The 26556-nt window shown below is 39.8% G+C and overlaps 1 protein-coding gene across 16 annotated transcripts in view; it reads right to left on the reverse strand.

Annotated features, from left to right (window-relative positions):
* CARMIL1 (capping protein regulator and myosin 1 linker 1) overlaps positions 1 to 26556 on the reverse strand; it is a 349148-nt gene that overhangs the window by 230875 nt on the left and 91717 nt on the right. For 15 of the 16 annotated variants that reach the window (XM_033092802.1, XM_033092806.1, XM_033092813.1 and 12 more), the window contains one exon: positions 10647 to 10697. In XM_033092802.1, coding sequence (XP_032948693.1) covers positions 10647 to 10697 — 51 coding nt within the window. Of the gene's footprint in view, positions 1 to 7712; positions 7801 to 10646; positions 10698 to 26556 lie in introns of all 16 variants that reach the window. The other variant, XM_033092814.1, reaches the window with a different exon arrangement.

Below are 26556 nucleotides of genomic sequence, written 5' to 3' on the forward strand. Positions count from 1 at the left end.
GTTTTCAAAGTAAAAATACTACAGTTAGAAATGGTAACAACTTCTAAAGGTAGGTGGTTTGATATCTCCATTCGTTCAATAAGCTAGGACCTTCACTGATCATATTTCAGAAAAAGTATTATTCACATCCCAAACGTTGGAAAGGAAGGTGCATGTTTGAGTTTTTAAATTTCATCCAGGAACAAACCCAATGGAAAGTTTTATACTTTTACTCTGTTAGTTATTCAGAGAAATGAATGTATGCCGTTAAGTCATAAATATACTTTTTTCTTTTATTTCTAAATTTTGCTTCAGAAATTCATATCAGGATAAAGTGAATGTTGGTTTTCCCTCCTTTCTAAACCCTTATTTCTTTGAGTTATACTTTATTTATTGAAGTTATCATTTCTTCTACCATCTTTCATAAAAATTCATATTTTGAATGGATTTACAGAAATAATATTTAGGAAGTTTCAACCACACTTAAATGAAACACACAGTTAAATAAAAGTCTTTTTGCATGTAGATAAATGATTCGTTTCCTTTCTATTGCAATAACAAAGGCCCCTTCCTTTCTTCTCCTATAATCATCATTTCTTTTTCTTCAGAATGTCTCTAGCACGCTCTGCCTGTTTTTTCCTGGACAATAGCCACTAATCTTTCTCCCAGTTTTGCAGTCTTTCATCCTACAATAGCAAACAGTTCCCAGGGCACAGGAATAGAGACAATGGAGGACAGAGTTGGAACAGTTTAGTTTGCCTTCTCACCTTAAACCTAGAAATGTTATAAGAAAAGAACCAATCCAGAAACAAACCCCCAAACCTTTAGTTCTGCTCCCTGGGGGTATGTCATACCATTACACATTTGATGGGTAAATCTTAGAACAGAGAACCCTTGAATCTCCTGTTACATAACTTGAAGTATGGTGAGGAGGTCTGGAGGCAGATTCTTTCATTACTCACCTCATCAACCAGCAGACATTTATGGAAGGCCTACTATGTGCCAGCGTTGGAAATGAACAAAGCAATAAGACACTTATCTTGTCCTCCAAGAGGTAAATGCAGCATTAGAGGCTCATTTTAAACATTCAATTAGAGTAGAAACCTTCTTACCTATCATCAAGATCTATACTCGGTTGGGTTTTGAAAAGTCACTTAGAGCAGGAAAGTATTTTCTAAAAAGTATACATATCTATCTTCATTTACTTAAATTTAAAACATATAAACATATTTTTAAGCGCTGGCCTTTGATTTAATGCCAAAGCTTCTTTGAGTTAAGAACACCGGCTGGTCCTCTAGTGGCATTTCCTGTGAGCCACACCCTTAATGCAGAGTACCCAACTTCCAAGTCAAGCGTCTTTAACATGGAGTGAGAACTTGAAGACACTTGCCAAGCACTTTGAGGGTAGACATTTTCTAAATTATTATGCTCCCCATCCCTTCAGCCTTTAACAATTTAACAGCCTTAAGAAGACAGTAACTTTAAGTAATTCACTTTTATCAACATTTAGTCTTTCATAGACACTGTTTCATTTAGAAGTCATATTGAATTATTACGTGAAATACCTTTAAATAAATGTACTGTTGTTTTTTAAATTTTTTTTATTTTTCAATTACAGTTGACATTCAGTATGATATTAATTTCAGGTGTATAGCATAATGGTTAGACATTTATATAACTTATGAAGTGATTCTCCAGTAAGGCTAGTATCTGTCCTGACACCATACAGTTACTACAATATTATTGACTATAATCTCTATGCTGTACTTTACATCCCATGACTATTTTGTAACTACCATTCTGTTCTTCTCAATCCCTTCACCTTTTTCACCCAGCCCCTCAGCCCCCATCCCATCTAGCAACCATCAGTTTGTTCTGAGTCTCGCTCTGTTTTGTTTGTTCATTTATTTTGTTCTTTAGATTCCACATATAAGTGAGATCATACGGTATTTGTCTTTCCCTGTCTGACTTATGAGGTATGATCAAACAATACAATGAACATTTAAATTAAAAAAATTCATTATAGTAAAAGACAAATTGCCATTAATCCCCCTCAAAATACTCCCCCTCGCTTCGAGCACAATTATCCCATCATTCTTGTCACTTTCTGAAGCAGGTCTGGGAGTCCTTTTTCGTGTCTTTAGTCGCGCTTCATGGCTGCCTCAATGTCCTGAATCGATTCAAAACATTTACCTTTCATAGTCATTTTGACTTTGGGGAAGAGCCAGAAATCTCATGGTGCCAGATCTGGTCAATAAGGTGGATGAGAACATACCATAATGTTTTTATATGATAAAAATTGCCATACCAGAAGCAATGTGTGATCAACGAATACAATGAATGCTGATACCGAGTGCCATCGAAAGGAAAGTCAGGGATTTTCAATATGGAAAGTGGTGCGTAAAACCTTAGTATGTAACAAGTTTCAACTTGTTTGGTGCAATCAGTCGGGTGTGAGTTATGGTTGAAAGAAGGTGTCACTTAAAGTGTGCCATAAATCATGGATCATGAACAACGCATTAACATGAAATGGGCAAACGGTTTCACACTCCATCATGATAATGCTCTGTGTCACACATTACTTCTGGTACGGCAATTTCTGTCAAAAACATAAAAACATTATGGTATGTTCTCATCTATCTTATTCACCAGATCCGGCACCATGAGACTTCTGGCTCTTCCCCGAAGTCAAAATGATTCAGGACATTGAAGCAGCCACAACAGAGCAACTAAAGACACTCCTGAAACTTCCAGAACTTTCAGAACTGCTTCAGAAAGTGGCAAGAATAATGGGATAACTGTGTTCGAAGTGAAGGGGACTAATTTGAGGGGGATTAATGGCAATGAGTCTTTTACTGTAATAAGTTTTTCTTTTATTTATATATTTACCGTATTGTTTGATCATACCTCATATTTCATTTACCATAATACCCGCTAGATCCATCCATGTTTTACAAATAGTAAGATTTCATTTCTTTAATGGCCAAGTAATTGTATTCCACCTCTTCTTTATCCAATCATCTATCAGTGGGCTCCTGGGCTGATTCCATATCTTGGCTATTGTAAATAAACCTGCAATGAACACAGAAGTCCATGCTTTGGATAAAAATACCCAGAAATGGGATTGCTGGGTTATATGATAGCTCTATTTTTAATTTTTTGAGGAATTTCAATACAGTGGCTGCACAAATTTGCAATCCCACCAACAGTGTACAAGGGTTCCCTTTCTCCACATCCTCACCAATACTTGCTTTTTGATTTATCGATGATAGCCATTATGACAGGTGTGAGATGATATCTTATTGTTGCTTTAATTTGCATTTCCTTGATAAATAGTGATTTTGAGCATTTTTTCATATGTCTATTGGCCATCTGTATGTCCTCTTTGGAGAAATGTCTATTGAGGTCCTCTGCCCCTTTTTTAATAAGATTTTTTGTGTTGGGGGGGTGACATTGTATGAGTTCTTTATCTATTTTGGATATTAACCCCTTATCGAATATAACATTGGCAAATATCTTCTCCCATTCAGTACGTTTTCTTTCCATTTTGTTGATGGTTTCCTTTGCTGTGAAAAAACTTTTTAGCTTGATATACTCCCATTTATTTATTTTTTCTTTTGTTTACCTTGCCCAAGGAGAAAGAACAGAAAAAAATATTACTAAGAGCAATGTCAGAGAGTTTATTGCCTATGTTTTCTTCTAGAAGTTTTATGATTTCAGGTCTTACATTTAAGTCTTTAATCCATTTTGAGTTTATTCTTGTATATGGTGCAAGAAAGTGGTGGTTTTATGTCTTTGCATGTATCTGTCCAGTTTTCCCAACATCATTTATTGAAGAGGTTGTCTTTACCCCATTGTATACTCTTACCTCCTTTATCATAGATTAACTGACCATATAATGTTGGGTTTACTTCTGGGTTCTCTATGAGTATTCTGTTCCATTGATCTATGTATATGTTTTTGTGCCAGTACCATGCTGTTTTGGTTACTTTAGCCTTGTAGTATAGTTTCATATCAGGTAGCATGACGTTTTTAGTCTGTGTGTTTGTTGATCTGACGTAGGCAGCATGGGCATTGTTTTGTTATCCATCCAGCCATTCATCCAGCATATGTCTTTTGATTGGAGCATTTAATCCATTTACATTTAAAATAATTATTGATAGGTATGTAGTTATTGCCATTTTATTATTCACATTTTTTATCTTTTTTTCTTCTTCTAGTCTTAAAGAAGTCCTTTAACATTTTTTTGTAATACTGGTTTAGTGGTGATGAATTCCTTTAGCTTTTTCTTGTCTGGGAAATTCTTTGTTTCTTTGCCTCTCTCGATTCTAAATGAGCACCTTGCTAAGTAATCTTGGTTGTGGGTCCTTGCTTTTCATCACTTTAAATATTTTGTGCCAATCCCTTCTGGCCAGCAGTTTCTGTTGAGAGATCAGCTGACAGTCTTATGGGAGCTCCCTTGTAGGTAACTAAAGGCTTTTCCCTTGCTGCTTTTAAGATTCTCTCTCATTAACCTTTGGCATTTTAATTGTGATGTGTTTTGGTGTGGGTCTCTTTGAGTTCATCTTGTTTGGGACTCTCCGTGCTTCCTGAACTTGTATGTCTATTTCCTTTGCCAGATTAGGGAAGTTTTCCATCATCATTTCTTCAAATAGGTTTTCAATCCCTTGTTCTCTCGCTTCCCCTTCTGGTACGCCTATGATGTGAATGTTGGTATGCTTGATATTGTCCCAGAGGCCCCTTAAACCATGAGGTCTGACAATTAAGTTCACGAACTTATCCTAGAAAAAGTGCTACATACCTCATTGCTGAATATCACCTTCAAAGTACTCCCTTGGAAAACTATGCACCAACACTAGCACCTACTCCACTCTTCAGAGCAATTTTGGAACTCTTTCTGGAATGGCCATCAGAGCTGTCATCGTATTACCCTTGATATCCTGAATGTCATCAAAATGTCTTCCTTTCAATATTTCCTTTATCTTCAGGTAAAGAAAGAAGTCATTGAGGGCCAGATCAGGTGAGTAGGAAGGGTGTTCTAATACAGCTGTTTGTTCACTCCCTCAAAGACAATTCCATGTGAGCTGGTGCATTGTCATGATGCCATGAATTGTTGGTGAAAAGTTCAGGTCATCTAACTTTTTTACGTAGCCTTTTCAGCACTTCCAAATAGTAAACTTGGTTAACTGTTTGTCCAGTTGGTACAAACTGATAATGAATAATCCCTCTGCTATCAAAAAAGATTAACAACATCATTGCAACAAGTTTGCAAACTTGACTGTCAGACCTTCATATACTCATTTTTCAAAATTCTTTTTTCTTTTTGTTGTTTCAATGGGTGTTTTCTACTTTTTTTTCCCCAAATTGCTGATATAATCCTCTGCTTCATCTAATCTGCTACTGATTCCATCTAATATAGTCTTCATTTCAGTTATTGCATTCTTCATTTCTAACTGGTTCTTTTTTATGGTTTGTATGTCTTTGTGTAAGTTCTCACTCACTTCATCTATTCTTCCCCTAATTTCACTGAGCCTCCTTACAACCAGAGTTTTGTAGTCTGTGTCTGGTAGATTGCTTGCCTCCATTTCTTTTGTTTTTCTGGAATTTTGTTCTGCTCTTTCATTTGGGAAAAGTTTCTTTGTCTCCTCATTTTGGCTACATTTCTGTGTTTGTTTCTGTATATTAGGTTGATCTGTTATATCTTGCAGTCTTGGCAAGGTGGCTTTATGTAGAAAGTGTCCTGTGGGGCCAGAGGCACAGTCTCCCTGGTCATCTGAGCTGGGTGGTCCAGAGGTATCCTTGTGTAGGTTGTGTGTGTGGTACTGTTATAGTTGAGTCTTGATTGCTGCTGGCATGTCAGTGAGTGGGATTGACCCTCAGGTTGACTGGATGTGAGGACTGGCCATGACTACACTGCATGAGCTATTGTGTGGGGGCTGACTCCACAGAGTGGGGTTCATCTTTGCAGGGCTCTGGTCCTTGCTGAGTCCACTCTTTGGGTCTGCTGTTTGTGGAGCCAATTGGGTGGTACTCTGGTGTGGTCTGAAGCTGGTTACCAGGTGTTTTGGTTCTAGGGTTTCTTAGCAGGGGCTCTAGTACAGGCCCAGGTCAGCTGCTGCCTGGGGCCAAATGGTAGGAGCTACAACGTGATCTGTGCTTTGTAGCCTACTATGCTGGGCTTGGAGGTGCCTAGGAGAGGCTAAACTGGGATCTGAGGCCAGCTGCCACTAGTACCAGGCTAGGGGCCATTTAGCAATAGCTACCAGGCACACCAAGGCCAGCTGCTGCTTGTTTGGGGTTTGTGGACCTTTGAGAGATTTTAGGAAAGTCCACAGTGTGGCTGAGGCTCAGTGCTTATGTGGAACAGCCACTGAAAGAAGTCTGGAGCCAGTGAGCAAGCTGGGTGGGGCAGGGTCTCAGGGAATCATCTGGGCAAGATGAATGGTATTAGCCAGTTTGATTGAGACTCAGAGGTGGTGCCAGCCTGTGCCTACTGGCTAGGTGGGAGAAGAACTCAACAAGTAAGTACACTCTTACAACTCTTACAACCCAGCAGCTATGAAAATGTAGCTGGTGTCATCATATTGTTAATGGTGAGGAGGAGAGGCTCTAAGACCAGCTGACAGGTATCATAGCAAGGTTCAAATAATTCTCTCTAATCTCATCCATGACGATTTTTAATAGGCCTTTGCTCTCACATCCCCCCAAATGGCTCTTCCCCAATCCAGCCCACCCCAAAGACAGTTTAAAGACTATCACTGGGCAGGAGGAGGCAGGGGGCTAGTTAGAAAGCTGAAACATGTGCAGGCTGCTTGAAGACCTCAGGACATTTTTAAGACAGAACTATAGATAGTAACAATTGGTTACATAATAGGAAGGAATCAGCCCAAACTATCAATAGCTCTTCCGCCATTCTCTCACTTAGCCCATCCTCTCCTGCTTGTAACAGTCCCCATCCCACAGGTAACAGAGCAAATCTGAATGTGATTATGTGACTATCTTTAAGTGACTACCACTATTCCACAGCCAGCCCAACTCCTGCCAACTTTCCAACCTGTTTCCCTCCCACACAGCCTCCTCCACAACCCTGGGCCCACATCCCAGCTCCCGAAAAGCCCTGTGGTCTTTCATCCTGCTAAACCTCCTACCAGTGAAAGACCCCTTTATCTCCCTAGTTTACGGGGAGGGTGATCCTTAAACCCAGTTTCTCTGCTGACCCTTCCCTGATCTGATAATTACCCACCCTCACCTGCCCAAAGCAGAGCTGAGGCCTTCTGGGATGATACCAAAGTTCTATTTCTTCATCTGGATGTGACTGCAGTGGTATCTGCTTTAGGATTAATCACTGAGATGAACATTTCTATTCTGGGCATTTGACTGCATAGGTGGTACATTTAATAAAAAGACAAAAGAAAATATGTTTCATCAGCCCCCAAAGAGGAGAAACCTATGTCATAATCAGTGCCTACTGTACATGGCTGTTCTGAATATAATTATTTCCCCAGAAAATTAATGTCACTGACACTTGTTTTGCTTCTTGGCCCAGGTGTACTATAACTCATGAAAGCCAGCCATTTCGGCGGGGGAAGAGGGGGCGAGGGGGCACGAGGGTACCTGCATGGAGGTCGCTTTGGAAGAAAATCTGCTTTTCTTAATTTGTGATACTAACAATATCAGAAATCAGAATCAATGTCCAAATTACCCAAGCCAGGCTGATGTAAAACATTAGATACATCATAGGTGAAGCTGGACCCTCATTCAGGGCAGAGCAGGGAGGGGGCAGAGTCCAGGATCAGCCAGCAAAGGGAGGCAGGAGACTTCCTAAGAGGAAATAACACCTACTGCTGCATCATAATATTTTTAATTAGGATAAACACAGTATCCAGGAGCCTTCTAATCAAGAGGCTGCTTGACTATTTTCTTGAGCCCTTGAATTTCCTTCTGCAATTTATTTTTCACAAGTGGGATAATGGTTAATTCACTTCCTTCCATCCTTCCGTCAGGTATTTTAATGTATAGGTAATTTAACCCAACATCATTTACACAAAAATTGATTTCATTTATAATACACTGTAAACATACAGATTCACTTTACATTATCGAAAGGGCCTGGAACCAGCTGTCTCATCCCTCAGAAAAATGATAAAATTTAGCATTGGTATGATCAGAAAGCAAAAAGGCAGCAGATAGCCTAAGCCTTTAACTAGCAAACAATGGGTTGGTATCTTCATAAAGTTCAGTGAAAATTCTACAAATCTTTAGATTACAAGTCCTAAACAGTCCTTTGCACTGTGTCATCTAGCACATAAATAGGTAGTCACAAAACAGTGGCCAAATGAATTTTAAGCTAGGAAGGACTAAGAAAATGAGCAAGTAACACTGCAGCCCAAATATCACAGTATGTAAGGCTAAAAGATCTCCCACACCTCACCCATTTTCCTGGGTCTGTGGGCAGGGGCGACAGTTCAGCTCAGTGGAAAAGAGATAAGACTAGGACATAGTGAGCCTAATTTTTCTTTCACGCATCCATTACTGGTGAATACAAGTCAAATTTGCATCCTTTGAGCTATTCTCTAGTAAGTCACCTTCAGGGCTACTATGTAATTTGAGTGAGATAATGTACTTAAAATATGCTTAGTAGATAACTAATTAAATTCTAGTAATAACAATGTAGTTAAGCAGCTCCTGCTCACATTCTTTGAGAATCATGCATCTGTCACCTACTCATGAAGTCTGACTTTCGGCAGATTACTGTGCCTCAGTTTTCTCATCTGTAAGATGAGAGTAATAATGGGGCCGACATCATGGTTTGCAAACATTTCTTTAAGGAATAAACCTTATTGATTAAAACGGCACTCAATAAATACAGCTATCATCATCTTTTTAGAAAAAAAATCTCAATTTCTTGTTACCAATCAGTGCATATCCTATAAAATTGGTCAACACCTTTTTGTTACCATAAAAGAATCAATCATTAGAGATAGTTCATGAGCTATCAGTTCAAATTCTAATTTGCACCATATAATAAAGGACATCTTATGTAAAATGTTAAACAGATCTTTTAAAGAACAAAGTGGCACCATGTTATTTCCTAGGCAACACCAGAGTGTGTGGGGAGCAGCTGAGGTGGCCAAGTTACTGGTAATGTACTCCTTGGAGTTGTGAAGGTTATTTCCCATATGTCAAAGCCTTAGAAAAATCTGCTGCTACTGGACCAAAGGAATTAAGAACTCGACATGAAGAAAGTGTATACACCATGCCCCAGGTGAGAGAGAAAAATGACTAGAATCCACAAGCATCAGAGGCACGCAGCACAGAATGCTTCATCACTTCTCTTGGGAAGCCTTTACACAAAGAGAGGAAACAAAGAGTAAAAATGTCTGTCATCACGTTATGTACTTTCTAGGGAGAAGGAAAGAAAATGGGGGTGTGCTGCAAGAACTCTGGGCATGTGAGCCTAAATCGTAAGTCTACATAATTGAGGAGTGAGTAGGTGTTGTCTTACAGCTGCCAAACCGGTTGTTCCCCCACACAGATCCTGTAGCACCAAAGGAAGTGACTCCGCAGAGCAGAGACCCGATGGAATAATATAGGTAAAGCTTCCTTAAGGGGGTGTCTCCGCAGAGCAGAGACCCGATGGAATGATGCCAGTCATCCCCCCTCTTATCAGATGGTTTCTAAATAATGACTCCATCTCCTGGGATTGTGTGCATGTGAAGGCACAGTAAGTGTTGCAGCACAATGGGGACAATTAGGGAAAACAACCAACTGGCACAGAAACCACAGACCATGGAAAAAACAATTTTACTTCCCCGTATGTCCACTAATAAAAGCTATGCGTTTGGCCGGATTCAGCGCTCAGTCCTTGAGACTTGAGTCCTTTGGCCCCGCTTGCACTCAATTCTTGGCTCCTGTCTTTCTTTTTTATTCTCCCAAGTCAAGTTGTTGTCCTTTCAATCTTAGTTGTGGAGGGTGCAGCTCAGCTCCAGGTCCAGTTGCCGTTGCAGGGGGCGCAGCCCACCATCCCTTGTGGGAGTCGAGGAATTGAACTGGCAACCTTTGTGGTTGAGAGGACACGCTCCAACCAACTGAGACATCCGGGAGCTCAGCGGCAGCTCAGCTCAAGGTGCAGCTTCAATTTTAGTTGCAGGGAGCGCTGACCACCATCCCTTGCGGGAGTCAAGGAATCGAACTGGCAAACTTTGTGGTTGAGAGGATACGCTCCAACCAACTGAGCCATTCAGGAGCTCAGTGGCAGCTCAGCTCAAGGTGCCGTGTTCAATCTTAGTTGCAGGGGGCGCAGCCCACCATTCCTTGCGGGACTTGAGGAATTGAACAGGCAACCTTGTGGTTGAGATCCCACTGGCCCATGTGGGAATTGAACTGACAGCCTTCGGAGTTAGGAGCATGGAGTTCTAACTGCCTGAGCCACCGGGCCGGCCAGCTCCTGTCTTTCGTAACCCTGCACCGCCCTTCTTGCTTCCCACAGCTCTTGTCGTGCAGGACACATCAAGTATGTGTTGTGTTGGTGTGGGAGAGAAATAGAGTGTATGTGCATGCATATGTGTGTGTGTGTGTGTGTGTGTGTGTGTGTGTGAGAGAGAGAGAGAGAGAGAGAGAGAGAGAGAGAGAGAGAGAGAGAGGAACCTCATCACCTCAACACTTACCTTGGTGGGGATTCGTGCTGCAAGAAGGAAGGCTCGGCATGATGTGAGCACCTGTAAGACAGAAGAAGCATTGTAAGTACCACAAAGTAGGCCTAGTAGGCTCTGGTATTACCCACAGGACTTGAATGAAGGAAGCTGGGTATCATAAGAAACAGGACCAGTCACTACTGGTCTGCCTATCTGTCTGTCTCTCTGTCTCTGCCGTATGTTCATATGGATTCACCTTTTGAGTAAAGAACATTTCTTGACCATTTGTAGATACATCATGTTCTAAAGATCATGTCTGCTTTCACTCTGTGGCCCTGATTAAAAATTTTTTTAACCCTAAACTAACCATCATCTCACAACACAGACAGAACAACAAACATCATCTCATATCTCACCTACTCGAGAGAATGAGACCAAACAAAAAACCTGATCTCATGTCTCCCCTGTTCAGAAGAATGAGACCAAAGGGGGACAGAAAAGCAACCTCATCCATATCTCCCCTGCTCAGGAGAATGAGATCCAGAAAACAACATCATCTCATATCTCCCCTGCTTGGGAGAACGAGACCAACAGGGGAATTTACTCAACCTCTGATCACAGCACAGAAATCACCTTACATACAGGAACAGATCAAAGCTAATAGACAAAAGCTCACATCAACCAATGAAGGCAAATTTTTTTCAACATCTTCCCTACAACAAGATACAATATCCACTTATGATTGAAACACTTAATAAAATGGGTATAAAAGAAAAATACCTCAACATAATAAAGGCCATATATGACATACCCTCAGCTAATCTCATAATTAATGGTGAAAAACTGAAGCCCTTTGCTCTATGTTCAGGAACGTGACAGGGCTGTCCCCTATCATCTCTGCTTTTCAACATAGTGTTGGAAGTCCTCGCCAGAACAATCAGGCAAGAGAAGAAATAAAAGGCATCCAAATTGGGAATGAAAAGGTTAAATTGTCACTCTTTGCAGATGACATGATGCTATATACAGAAAACCCTAAAGACTCCACCAAAAAGCTATTAGAAACAATCAACGAATACAGTAAAGTTGCTGGCTACAAAATCAACATACCAAAGTCCATTGCATTCCTATATACTAACAATGAAATCTCAGAAAAAGAAATTAAAAAAACCAAATTCCTTTTGCAATTGCAGCAAAAAGAATAAAATACTTAGGAATAAAGTTAACCAAGGATGTGAAAGACCTATATACCGAAAACTATAAGACATTTTTAAACTAAATTGAAGAAGACACAAAGAAATGGAAAGACATTCCATGTTCATGGATTGGAAGAATCAACATAGTTAAAATGGCCATATTACCCAAAGCAATATACAGATTTAATGCAATCCCCATCAAAATCCCAATGGCATTTTTTAAAGAAATAGAACAAAAAAATTATCAGATTTGTTTGGAACCACAAAAGACCCCAAATAGACAAAGCAATCCTAACAAAAAAGAACAACACTGGAGGTATCATACTCCCTGACATCAGCTTGTACTACAGGGCAACAATAATCAAAACAGTATGTACGGTATTGTCAGAAAAACAGACACAAAGACCAATGGACTAGAACTGAGAACCCAGAAATGAACCCACATAAATATGGATCGATAAATTTTCGACAAAGAAGCCAAAAACATACAATGGAGAAAAAACAGCCTCTTCAATAAATGGTGCTGGGAGAACTAGGAAGCCACATGCGAAAGAATTAAACTAGACTGCTATATGTCACCGTGTACAAAAATTAATTCAGGTCTTAACATAAGACCTGAAACAATAAGCTACGTAGAAGAAAACATAGGTACTAAATTTATGGACCTTGAGTTCAAAGAGGATTTTATGAATTTGACTCCAAAGGCAAGGGAAGTAAAAGCTAAAATACATGAATGGGATTATATCAAACTAAAAAGCTTCTGCACAGCAAAAGAAACCATCAACAAAATAAAGAGGCAACCAAATGAATGGGGGAAGATTTTTGCAAACAACGCCTCAGATAAGGGGCTAATATCCAAAATATATAAGGAACCTATACAACTCAACAACAAAAAACAGGCAGAAGACCTGAAGAGACATTTCTCCAAAGAGGACATACAGATGGCCAATAGACATATGAAAAAAATATTCAACATCACTAAAGATCAGAGAAATGCAAATAAAAACCACAATGAGATATCACCTCACACCAGTTAGAATGGCTATCATCAAAAATACAAATAACTGTTAGGTCTCTGAATGTTAGAGACCTTGAGTTAATGTTAGGTCTCTGAATGTTAGCTCTCAGAGACCTTGACTTAGAGACAGAGCCATGTCTCCAAGAAACCAACAAAATGTCTGTTGGCCAGCACCTACAGATAGACCCAAACTTGTGATAACAGAAAACGCCACAAAACAGCTAGGGGCTTATAGGCAGTCAGCATTTTTCTGTTCAAACAATGCTACCCTGTCAGCACAACCCCTATAAAACCCTCCTCACACCCTCCCTTGGGCCTGCAAGTCTCCTTTAGACGTGCAGCCTGGGCTGTAGCCATCTTTGTTTAGCCTGACAGACTTTCTCTTAATAAAATAGACTTTCTTATACTTTCTTAACTAGCCTGACTGCACACATTCCTTTACCGGCCGACCTATCAGTAACAAGTATAGAAAAGGATGTGGAAAAAAAGGAACCCTCATACCCTTTTGGTGGGAATGCAGATTGGTGCAGCTGCTATGGAAGGCAGTGTGGAGGTTCTTCAAAAATTAAAAACTACCATATGACCCAGCAATCCCTCTCCTGGGTATCTACCCCAAAAATCTGAAAACGTTTATCTTGTAAAGATACATGTGCTCTGATGTTCACTGCAGCTTTATTTACGGTGTCCAAGACATTGAAACAACCAGTGTTTCCATGATTGGATAAAGAAGATGAGGTATATATACACAATGGAATACTACTCTGCCATAAGAAAACATGAAATAGTACCATTTGTGACAACATGGATGGATCTTGAGATTATTATGCTGAGCGAAATAAATCAGACAGAAAATGTCAAGAACCATATGATTTCACTGATATGGGGGATATAAAACTGAAAAAAAGAATAAGACAAACAAATGAAGAAATAAAATCTGATATACACAGACAACAGTTTAGTGGTTACCAGGAGGTAAAGGGGTGGGGGGGGTAGAGGAGGGTAAAGGGGATCAAATATATGGTGATGGGAGGAGAACTGACTCTGGGTGGTGAACACATAATGCGATACATAGATGATGTAATACAGAATTGTACACCTAAAATCTATGTAACTTTACTAACAATTGTCACCCCAATAAACTAATTCAAAAAAAAAAGAATTAGCAGTAACCTATTAAGTGCTAAGCATATAGCAGACATTAATATAAAGGGACAATTATAATTGTCCTCATAATTGATCTATAGGGATAAAAACAGATCTACAGAGATGTGTGCAAACGGCTAGAGACAGAGCAAAGCCAAGACACCCAGTCTCATGGGCTCAGCTTTGTTCACAACACACCATCTCCAGGATGTAGCTTGAGTCCGTGCAGAGGAGATTATTTCCGTGATAACTACAGCCTATCTGAGAATTACAAGAGAATTTCCATCTCTGTGTGGTGATGTGAAACCTGGTATGGAGGAAGAATCGGCTTTGGTCTCAGACCAATTTTAATTCACTTGCCAAGTACCCATTTACCAATTACGAACATGTAACATCTCTGAATCTTATTTTTCTTACCTGTAAAATGGGTATGGTGTAACCTCTGTAGGACAACTGTAAGAATGAAATTGGATAATGTGTAAAAGCGCTAGCCCTCTCTTAGAGATTCTTATCTTTCTTTTTAGATGATGCTAACACCTGGCTCAAAATGTCTATACCTGCCCTCTGCTTCTGTCATGAGGGGTAACACATCCATTCACCTAAGGGTATTGGGCTCTGAGAATGTTCTGGAGTTATACTACCCTGGTTTCAATCCAGACTCTAGCACTCACAGCATGGGTGATCTGGGGAGAGGCTTCTCTGTGCCTAACTTTCCCCATCTGTAAAATAAAGGATCATAATAGAGACCACATTGGGGGTTGACATGAGGATTAAACAACATAATATATGCAAAGGTGCATAGACCAGTGTTGCTAACAGTACGTATTAGCATCATTGCCATGCATCCTGAGAAACTCAGTGATCAAGTGACCTTCTCATTCCTTGACCTTCTGGTCCACTCTGTCATACCACGGTCTGTCTTATCTATTGCTTAAAACTGCATCACCTCTAGGATTTATAGTTCAGGCATCCCACCCCCTGAATTTCTACTTCTAATTTCTCCCCAATGTATGATGGGGCCAGAGGGGCTGGCACCGCTTGAGAATGTGTTAGAAATGCAGAATCTAAGGCCCCGGACCTGCCCATCAGAATCTGCATCTTAATAAGATCTAGGTGACTCATATGCACAATACAGTCAGAGAAGCACTAGCATCTTGTTCCCCTACTCAGTTGCTCCACCACTCTGTTGAGCCCCCTATCCTGCCGGGTCATTGACCATTCATTCTGCCTCTGCTCTCTCCACCAACCCTTGCTGGTCTTCATCCCATGGAAATTGCTCCTCCATTGTTAATACCTTCAGCCTGTGTGTTCCTTGTCCTGTCATTACACCCACCAGAGGAAAAACCTCCAATCTAGCACAAAACTGGCTTGTGACCCCAAAACCCCAATGAAATGGTTCCTGCTGAGATCTCAGTCACCCCTTTGTTGTTAAACCCAGTGTTAAGTTTTCAGCATTTCCTAACTAGGTCCCTCCTCAGCACTGGCACAGCCCTTCAGCTTGGAATTCTCTTTTCCACATGTTTCTACTGCCTCTGGTCATTCCTAGTCGTACGTCCATCCCCACTCCCTGCCATCTCCCATTCTTTCCCCTGATCGATCCCAGATGACTCCCCAGTTCAGACACAGCCCAGACCTCTCTTGGACCATCAGATCTATTTATCTAGCTCCATTTGGATATCTCTCTGACCCTTAAATTCAGCATCTCCTTGGCTGAATTTGAGATCTTTCTTCCAGAACCTGCCACTCCTCCAAGAGTTTGAACTTGGTAATGAGCCTGGCCATTAACACAGTTTCTCGAACCAGGAATCCAGGCACTGTCACCTTCACTCCCTATCTCAGTGATTCACCAAGGTCAATGCAGACTAAACATCTTGAAGTCCACACTTCTCTCCATCTCCACTGCCATGGCTCTATTCCAAACCACCCTCATCTTGCTCCTGTATCACTTGCAATAATAGCCTCCTAACAGAACCACTCTTGTCTCACCCAATCAACTGCCTATAGGATCTTGAAGTGATCTTCTAAAAACCCAAACTTTGTCATATCTCTTCTCTGCTTAAGCTTTTCAGCAGCTCTGCATGACTACAATGGTCCCTGCCTCCACCTGAGCCTCACTTCACTCCCTTTCCTCCCCAACCCCCCACCACTATAGCCACATTGGCATTCTACTGGTCCAAGGAGAGGCCTCCTGCCCCACCCTCTGCTTCAAATGCTCTCCCTTCCTTCTCCTTTCTTTACCTTCACCTGGTTCCCACTCTCCCCAGCCCCCAGTCATCCTTCAGATCCTAACCTAAAGGACTTCTGGAAGAAGGGCCCCGTATCATATGCTCTCTCAGTATTTGTACATTTCCATAATTCATTATTGGTGGAATAATATATTTATATCTACCAGCCCCACCGGACTATAAAGTGCCTGGGAGCAGGAAACATACCTGTCCTTTTCAAAGCTGTATTTCCCAGTGCCTGGCACAAAGTAGGTGCTCAAACATTTACTGAATGAATGAATGCAACAAGTTTACTGCCCTTCCTCACCTCCCCCTTTCCAGCTGTGAAAACTCAGGATTTTAGAAGGTAAAAAGTTGCTACAGCCTGTGAATTATAAAAATGTCATTACACCTGTTTATTTCTGCTGCCTACCACATAACTGTCACATCCTTCCTATTTCATAGTCATATCCTAAACGGAAAGTACCTGAAAATCTGTTGTTTGCAGCTTACCTCGACCCACTTCAAGCAGATCTACTCTACTAGGGCTTTCCCAACTCACTTGCCAAAATGAAGAGCAATCGCTTAGCAGAGGAAGGTGGACAAGTGCCAAGCAATGACATCCCTGCCTTTGCCTACTGTATTCAAAGACCTTCTTCACTCACCAATTCATTACAGAAAGATGGGGTACCAGCTCTAGTTATCTGCAGCTCCCACAGGCTGGGAGTGTCATTTCTAGTAATGGATGCAGAGTAAGCAAAATCTAACATTAGGTTGGTGCAAAAGTAATTGCGGTTTTTGCAATTATTTTTAACCTCTTAAAAAGCAATTAGTTTTGCACCAACCTAATAAATGATTTCAGATGTCCTATGGCTTTCTACGCCTTTTTTTTCCCCTGGCTGCTGGAATTCATTTTATTGTTAAGATGTTTCATATTTATGTAACAGTTATATCAAAGAAGCAGGATTGCCATGACATAGCAACATTTTATTTCCCTAGCCCTGCACTCCTGCTCTGTGGGGCCAGTTCTGCTCCTGGAAGAAATCTCCAGATTTATCCACTCACTTGTGTTTAATCAAAAGTCTTCAGACACTTGAATCCCCAAAACACTCCCAGTTTTGTCATTATTACATCCAGTTTAGCTTATTCATCAAAGCTGCCAACTTTATTCAAAGCCAAAGCTTTGCCCCTTCCTTACCTCCAGCATGCCAGTGTCAGCACAGCAGTCCCCAAATGGCAGCCATTTCACACTCATCTGTCCTGAGTTCTTCAGTAACACCCGGCTTACCCCACCTCCAAACTGCCACTAAGCTCTTTGATCTGTATTTTCTGGTGGGCGGATTGTAACTTCTCCCTCAGCCCCTGGGCAGCCAGCTGGACACCTACAGCATCCTTTCAATTCCTGGCCAAGATCCAACGCAAATACTTCCTACCCCACGAAACCTTTGTGGTTCATAATCCTGAGATAACATACCTTTCTCTGAGCTCTCAAGGGATGGCGTACCTCTTCTGGTCCACTTATCCCTTTATTTCTTGCATTACAGTTATTTATGATACAGCTTCCTGTCTTATCCCCCTACTATATATTTTTTAAATTATTTTTTCAGTTATAGTTGCTATTCAATATTATTTTATATTAGCTTCAAGTATACAGCAGTGCTTAGACATTTACATTTTTTGTGCAATGTTCCCCCTGACTAGTCCAGTACCTAACTGGCACTATTTATAGTTGTTACAACATTATTGACTACATTTGTTATGCTGTACTTTACATCCCTGGGACTATTTTCTAACTACTAATTTGTATTTCTTAATCCCTTCATCTTTTTACCAAGTCCCCAAACCCCTCCTCCCATCTGATAACCATCAGTTTGTTCTCTGTATCTACAAATTTGTTTCTATTTTGTTTGTTCATTTATTTTGTTCTTCAGACTTCACATATAAGTGAGATCACATGGTATTTGTCTTTCTCAGTCTGACTTATTTCCCTCAGGATGATATCCTCTAGGTCCAACCATGTTGTCACAAATGGTAAGATTTCTTTCTTTTTTATGGCTGAGTGGCTTTTATATCTTGATTTCGCCCTTGACTGTGCCAACAAGGTAACTAAGTTAAATCCATAAAACTAAACAATTTACAAAGGGTGGGTCAGGGTACTGATAAAACTTTAAAAAGCTAGGGCACAATGAAAGGACATACCCTTTCATCCAAAGAGAGGAAACCTGATTTTTTTTAAACAGAGCCTGTTTTTCTTTCTTGAAACTTCAGATAAATGAGATTTGCTATGTGGAAAGTGTTTTTGTTCAGGGAACATAAAAACATCATTCATCTATTAAAACAACTCCACCTGAGCATTTTGCCAAATGGCTCAAAGTTTCAAGATAAAGTGAAACTTCAGGGCAGAGCTTTTTAAGCCAAACCCAGCTTTCACACAATGGAAGTGAAAAACTGGTATCTTTTGTCACAAACACTGATGTTGCTATGCCCTGCAATGTAGAAATTAGCAACTACTGGTAAGACTCTCTACGCAGAGGAGCCGCCGCCCCTTCCTGCCTCGGTGGGAACCAGCAAACTTTAAGTGACCCCTGGGTCTTTACTGCTCCAACCATTCCCTTCCCCGACTCTGCCAGAAACAGACCAGAAGCTCCTCTGCCATTAGCCATTTCCGAGCTCAGAGCAAAGGACTCCCTGCATCTCAATTTCTAAAACTCATCACCTCCCCTCCCAAGGTTAGGTTCCTCACCAACAGCCCCTGGACTCTCTGAACAAACATATTCATGGCAGCTCAGCTCCAAAACCAGGAGGATCCTTCTGCCTGAATGTGTGGCAGGACAGCAAAGGACTGGCCAGTCTGCAGAAGGACCAGCCAAGACTGGAGCCCCAAGTTCTCTCTCTTTTGAAAGTGGTATATACAACTCCTAGAGCCCTGGTTCAAATGCCCCTCTGTGCAGCCCCTCAAGAGTGGGAAGGAGAGGAATTCAGGCCCCTTGTAGAGCCAGGCAGAAAGCAGGGCCGGAAACCAGAGCAATCTTAGAGAGGAATGGCAGTGGAGGCAGAATTATACCAGAAGATGTGTCTTTGTGTTTATCTCTTGCTAAAGTGAATTTCAATTAGATTAGCACTCTTTGGTTCCAAAAAATACATAATTCTCTTTTAAATGCACGTATCCTATCATATTCTTTTTTGGGGGTAGCATTTCGTACATAATTGTCATTAAATATTTGAGTAACTATTTCATTCATTCATTCATTAAATAATTATTGAGTGTCTACCTTTTGCTAGAAACTGAAAATAAAAAGACATAAAGCTTTCCCTTCCAGTAGTGTGTGTTCTACTAGGAGGAGACAGACTATATACAAAAAAGTAAAACATATGGTGTGCCAGATGGTGATAAGTGCTATGGAGAAAAATATAACTGGGAAAGGGAACAGTGATTGCTATGAGGGGACTGGAGAGTGGGGTGGTAGGTAGGTGGCATTTTTAAATAGTTTGGTGAGACTTCAATTTGAAGTGATGCTGGAAAAGGCCTAAAGGAAGTGAAGGAATGAGCCATATGGACATTTGAGTAAGAGTGGTTCAGGCAGAGGGAAGAGCAAAATGCAAAGGCTCCGAGGCAAGAATATGCCTGCAGGAGTTGATAATAAAGAAGAGCCCACTGTGGCTTGAGGAGAGTAGGCATGGGTGAGGTCAGAGGGGTGACCAGACAGGGGAAGGAGGCACAAACTCTGTGTGGCCCTGGAGGCCACTGTCCATACTTCAGCTTTTACTTGGAATAAAACGGTAAGCAAGCTACCAGAGGATTTGAGCACGAGAGTGATGACACCATTTTAAATGATCTCTCCAATTGCAGTGCTGGGAGCAGACTGGAAAGGGGGAGGGGGAGGTGAGAGGGCAAGAGTAGAAGCAGGAGACCAGTCAGGAGGCAAGTGCACTGATTCACTAAGAGACGATGATGGTTGGGATGACAGTGGTCAGTGGGAGTGGGGAGAAGTGATCAGATTCTGGATATACTTGATGATGGATGAAGCCCAATTGGATTTGTGGGTAGTGTGAATTTAGAATGTAAGAGATTAGTTATTTTGCTATTAACAGTTTGGTTTATACCCATGAAATAATTACATAACAATTCAAGATGGCACATGATTAAGTGACTATTGGATTGGTCCAGGCAATAAGATACTAAATAAAGTAAGAAAATATTTATGGAAGAAGTACAACTTGAAAGCAGAGAACTGGTTCCAAGATTTCCAAGTGTAACCATTCTAAAGATGATCAAAGTAAGGGTGTGTTTGTTCTCAGCAGAGAAAACAATGCCCTGAAGTAAGTTGTGCTTTCCTGCCCAACTTCTGCTATCTTCAATAATTTGAAATGGACATTTAAAATATAATAATATAAAGCCAGAGATCCTATCGAAAATTTTTAAAACAACTTTGGGAAGGAGGATTGGGGACGTTCCTCTAAAGTAGGCTATCTCATAGAACCTTGTGGAAATGTTCTATATCTGCACTCTCCAATATAATAGCCACTAGCCACATGTGGCTACTAAGCACTTAAAATGTCACTAGTATGATGGAGTAACTGAATTTTTTTATTTTATTTAATTCTAACTATTTTTCATTAAAATAGCTACTTGTGGCTAGTGACTACCATATTGAACCATACAGATCTTGGGGGGGGGGGGGGGAGTCACTACCCAGTAAAGCATTCATGAACCATGCATTAGACTTTTTCTCTGAAAATTGAATTAAAATGATACATACAAAATATATTTATATTGTTTATCACACCATAGAGTTTGCATCTAATTATCCTATTTCTACATATATTCTTTGAAAAGAAACAGCAGTTTTCTTGGTCTTAACAATTTTTAAACATGTTTCCTTAGTTTTTGCATGCAACTCTAATGTCTTCTAGGCCATCATTCTATCTGTGTCATTCAAACTGAGATTTCTCTCCCAGATGTGTATTCAATACTAAAATTATAAATGTCACATAAAAATAAAGATTCTTATTACAATTGAACTACCCTCCTGCTCTACCCACTTTATTCCTCCTAAGATCAAAGGAAATGAAAGGGCTGATATTAGTATCACCATTTTTCAGCTGAGAAAATCAAGGCAGAGAGAGAGAGATTAATGACAGTCTGTTTTATAGTGTAAATCTACAGTTTAGTCAGAAAAGAAGAGCAGGAGTTAGGAAGACACAAAAAGGGAAATAAGTTGAAAATGAAATTAAAAAAAAAAACAAAAAGAAAAACTACATGCAAATCCTTAGGTGCCAAATTCAAGTGAGCTGAAACCTGGTCTCAGAAATGCTGACAGGATGAGCAGAGTTGATGGCAGTGTCTGTTCTTTGGGCCTTGTGTTACAGACCTTCCACGTGTCCCAGCAATGCTCCTAAGGTCTGGCAGCTTCCGGCTCCACACTGAATGAAGAGGATTTGGGGGTTAGGTGGCTTTGCTTATTCATCCATCCACCAGATTCAAATGACAGGGAACATTCATGAAATGTCTTCTTACCGGACAGCAGCCAGAGAATGAGCTTTCATTAATGTTGCTTTGAAACACTCAAGCTAACCCAAGTTATATCACTAACTTGCATGACCCAAGAGATTAACAGGGTAATTCAATCAGTTCAGAGCCGGAAGTTGTCAATTTAATTCCTTCATTTTAAGAATGAGGAAACTGAGTCCCAGTAAGACTATGATACTTGCAAAAGACCACAATTTTACTCATTTTATAAGTAAGCTAGCCTGAGTTCCTATGCTACATTTCACTGATGTATGGGGCTATGTCTTCTATAAGCAGTTAAAGGGAGTTAATTATCCTTACTTTTTAACTCCAATGTGTTTCAATGTGTTTCTAGAAACTACAGGATTAGAGGATCATCAACCTTATATATACATATATAAGAGCATATATATAATACACAACATATATTCTATAACATACAACAAATTACATTACAACATATATGTAATATAATTATATAATTTCCCCTAGAGGGAGGATGTTAAAATTGGTGATTGCATCCCTGAACAACATTATTAAATCAGAGCTGAGATTCAATGTTAAAAAAGCAGAGATGAAACAAATATAAACCATTAAAATAATTTAAAATTGTTTGAGTATGTGCTAGTTCCTGTGACAGAAGCATAAATACTATACTAAATACATTATCTATGGGGCCAAAAGCACTATTCAATATTTAGGCAAAGCATAACATTAGAACTATATCATATCTAAATCTTGGAAAACATGCTTCTTGGAATTTAGAAGGGCTTCTTAAGCATGACTTAGTAAGCCTGCTCTTTTTAAAACAGTCTGGGCAGGTCTGAACTGATGTTTCTTTTTAGTGAACAGACATTCAAGCTTATCCTCCACTTTAGTGATAACTGAAAATGTTATATATGGGCAGAGGCTTTATACGTGTTTCCTGATGACAACAAAGATGCTGATCGTGATGGTTTTTTAAATGCTAAAATAAAGTAAAGCCAGTTCTGCTCTGCCACAGGTTACCTGCTCAAAGCTGGCTACCAGCTATGTTACATTATCTGGCTTGTCATCTTGATGGCCACTGTTACAAAAATGCACATTTCTTTCATAAGTGAATTTTTAAAAAATTCCTCAAGTTGTAAGTTTTAAAAGGAGCTTCATGATATGAGTTCCAAACATCCAAACATAAGTCCCAGTCTTAATCCTGAAAAAAATTTTAACTCCATTAATCATAGCCAGGGGCAGGGACTGCGTAAAGCAATTTAGCATAAAGGGGGGTTTGAAATGTCCTTTTGATTATATAATTAAGTAACCTTCACAGCAGGAAGACTGATTTTAATTCTTCCACAGACAAAGGGGAAGGAAAAGCATCCAGGAAGATGCATGTGGGTCTCAAACAGAGAACCTAACACAATCAGCACAGTCAGGGAGAAATATACACTGAGTCGACTACACCTTTACAGGCTATATTTCTTTTCCCTGGAAATGCTAGGTGGAGTCACCACAGATTGTGCTAAATTAGCGTGATTTACATGGAGAGCTTAAGGTAAAGAGAGAGAACTACAGAGGGTCATAGAGGGTAAGAACAGAAACGGAAGCTACACAAATGTAACATGTGAATTCTGCACATCAGACAATTCCCCATAGACCTAACTGCGAGCCAAGACAGCTGTGCTTCTCCAGTCCAGCTCCACTGCTCCAAAATTCTGTAACCAAGTGAGGATTTTTGACAACAATGTTATAATTCTACTACTAAGTTGTCTACAATGTTGTGGCTTTTATGAAACAGACAGTTTAAAAAAAAAAAAAAGCAGAGGATTTTAATTTTTCCTGGAAAGAAATAAGGCAAGCTCTGTGAGCAATGCTGTCAAAATAAATCTGCTCAGCTTTTGCACAGGGAGTCCAGTTTGCCTGTCCTGAAGGAAATTAATCTCAAACAAGGACAAGCTTGGGTGTTACCTCGGAGTCAAATAACCACAGTACAGGAAAGACCTGGAGGAGGCACAGAATCATAGTTAGAATTTATGATGTATGGAAGCCACAAGGACCCCTACGGTCAGGGTAGCCATCCAGGAGGACGAGTCAGCACATAACAGCTTGAACAGGCTTCCCTATCCATCTGGAAACTCTTTCCACTTGCTCATGTCCTTCCTCTACAGAAGAACAGATGTAATTTTGTTTCCTCCATCCTTGATATAACATTATCGTCTATAACAGCAACTTTAGAGTAATGCTAATCAAGGGTAACTTGCAATGCTCAGGCAGATCAGGGATTCAGAAAGTAAATATTTCATATATGAATGATCATTAAAGAGGTTCTTGAAATAAAGTATTATTTATTTCTGTATAAATAAAAATACATTTTAAAAATTCTTTAGCAGGAATAAATAAAAACAAAACTGCAAACTCCTTCATATTATCTCATTTCCTACAAGAAGAGACACTCTACTTATTCGAAGATATTTATCAAGAAATGGCCACAACAAAGGTCAACTGAAAATAGTTTAACTTGGATTTTTAATTTTTTAATTTAAAAAGACTTAGTCATGTCTTAGTTATTTATTACCAATAATACTGCAGTGAACATAGGGATACATGTATCTTTAAGAATAAACATTTTTAAATTTTTGGAGCAGATTCTCAGAAGAGGGGTTGCTGGGTCATATGGTAGCTCTATTTTTAATTTTCTGAGGACCCTCCATACTATTTACCATAGTGACTTTACCAATTTACAATCCAACCAGCAGTGTATGAGGGTTCAATCTAAATGTCCTTTGATGAATGACTGGATAAAGAAAATGTGGTACTCAGCCATACGAAAGGACGAAAAACTGCCATTTGTGATAACATGGATGGATCTTGAGAGTATCATGCTAAGTCAAATAAGTCAGATGGAAAAGTACAAGAATCGTATGATTTCACTCATGTGGGATATAAAACAAAAAAGCAACAAATGAACAAACAAACTCATAGACACAGACAACAGTATGGTAGTTACCAGAGGGAAAGGGGGTAGGGGAGGTTGAAGAGGGTAAAGGGGGTCAAATATATGGTAACAGGAAACTAGACCTTGGGTTGTGAGCACATACTGGACTATACAGAGATGTATTATAGAATTATACACTTGAAACACGGTATTAACCAATGTCACCCCCAATAAACTTAATTAAAAATAAATTCTTAGCCAGTTCAAAGAAGCCAATGAATCTGACAAGAAGTTTCTAAATTTTCTAAATGACACTAAATATTTATCACAGAAGATGCCTTTGTTCTTGATATATAAAAATTTCCTACTCTGTCATTTGACCAATGTTGACTAATGGTGTCACACTGCCCCTTGTTTCTGCATCCTGTAAACGCTCCCTGGTGAGTTCCTCACCCCACCCCTGCTCCAGGAATGCATATTCTTAAGGCAATGAGCTTGGGGACAACAATGCACACAAATACATCCACACGCTCACACTGATGTGAGCCACCTGGGCAAGCTCAGCCCCTGCTAAGGTTTTAATTTGCACTTTTTGTGTTGGTAAATTTAGACAAAAGAATTGAAATAGATAAAGGGGAAAAATATTAAAGAGACAATATTTTTTTAAGTGATAAGATGCCTTGGGAAATGTAATTAGACACACTTTATCATAAACAGTCTAAGAAATAGCATTAATCAGAATATATTTTATGGTTAAACAATCTTTGATGCATTTTCCCCAAATTATTTTCCTTTGCTAAGGCAAAAGAAAATAAATCTGTAACTAGTAAGACATTTTCAAGTAGGTGGTGCTCATTCACTGTAATTATTTATCTTGTTACAAACACCTCCACCCCGAAAAAGCAATTGTTTTGTATAAAGATTTCTTTTAAGTTAAACTAGATAAGTAATATAACTATTCTTTAATGAAACACTTCATTCCAAACTATTCCAGTAGAGTTGGTTACATTAAAATATCAATCCTTCCAACAACTCATGGTGGCTTTCTCCATTACACTGGCTCAAGAGGAGACCACAACTTTATAACCTGCATAAACCCAACTCTTTGCATAGTGGCTGTCACAAAGTAGCAGCTTAAACCAACTGCAAAGGTGATTTTTCATATTCATATATAGTATCCCTTCTTTTTTCCATTAGTTCTACAGATTTAAAAAGAAAAAAGAAAAAGCCTTACCACAATGATTCCTGGATTTCTGACTTGGTCCCTCACTAGTTGTGTGATATAGGGCAGATCATTTCACATCCCTGTGCCTCAGTTTCCTCTTCTAGAAAATGGACATTAATTACGGCACTCGTCTCCTAGTGTCATTATGAAGACACTAATTAAATGAGTTAGTAGTGTAGTACCTCATCCTGGATACTGTCATCATGATAACCGTCACTACCACTGCTGAGAAGAGGGACAAAACCATGGTAGGAAGGGCTGTTTCCCACTTGAAACATTTTGTAATAAAATGGTGAAAGCACTTAATAAGGGGAAGAAATAAGTGAAAAAGAAAGGTAAATTATCATGGTTGATCAGTCACTCTACCTCCCTAAAAAAATGTTATTCATATAATTCATCAATAACAACAGCAACAACAATAGCCATGATCTTTACAGAAATCTCACCTTCTGTGGTCTATCTGTTTGATTTTGAGTCCTACAACAAACCTTAAGGAAGCTCCTCCAAGAATCACTCCCACTTCAGAAATTAAAAAACATGAAAAGACTGAAAAACCTGCTGAGTGAGGCTCCTACAGTTGACAAGTAGAGAATTAAATATGGTTCTAGTGCCCCCTTCCCACTGCAAGGATAATTCAAGTACTTGTTTAATGCCTCTCTCCATGGAGGAATCCACTTTCCTATTCATCACTGTGTCCGCAATGTCACAGTGGTTCTAGACACACAGCAGGCACACAAAGA

The sequence above is a fragment of the Rhinolophus ferrumequinum genome, chromosome 22 (genome assembly GCF_004115265.2).
Source record: "Rhinolophus ferrumequinum isolate MPI-CBG mRhiFer1 chromosome 22, mRhiFer1_v1.p, whole genome shotgun sequence".
In the NCBI taxonomy this organism is placed as follows: Eukaryota; Metazoa; Chordata; class Mammalia; order Chiroptera; family Rhinolophidae; genus Rhinolophus; species Rhinolophus ferrumequinum.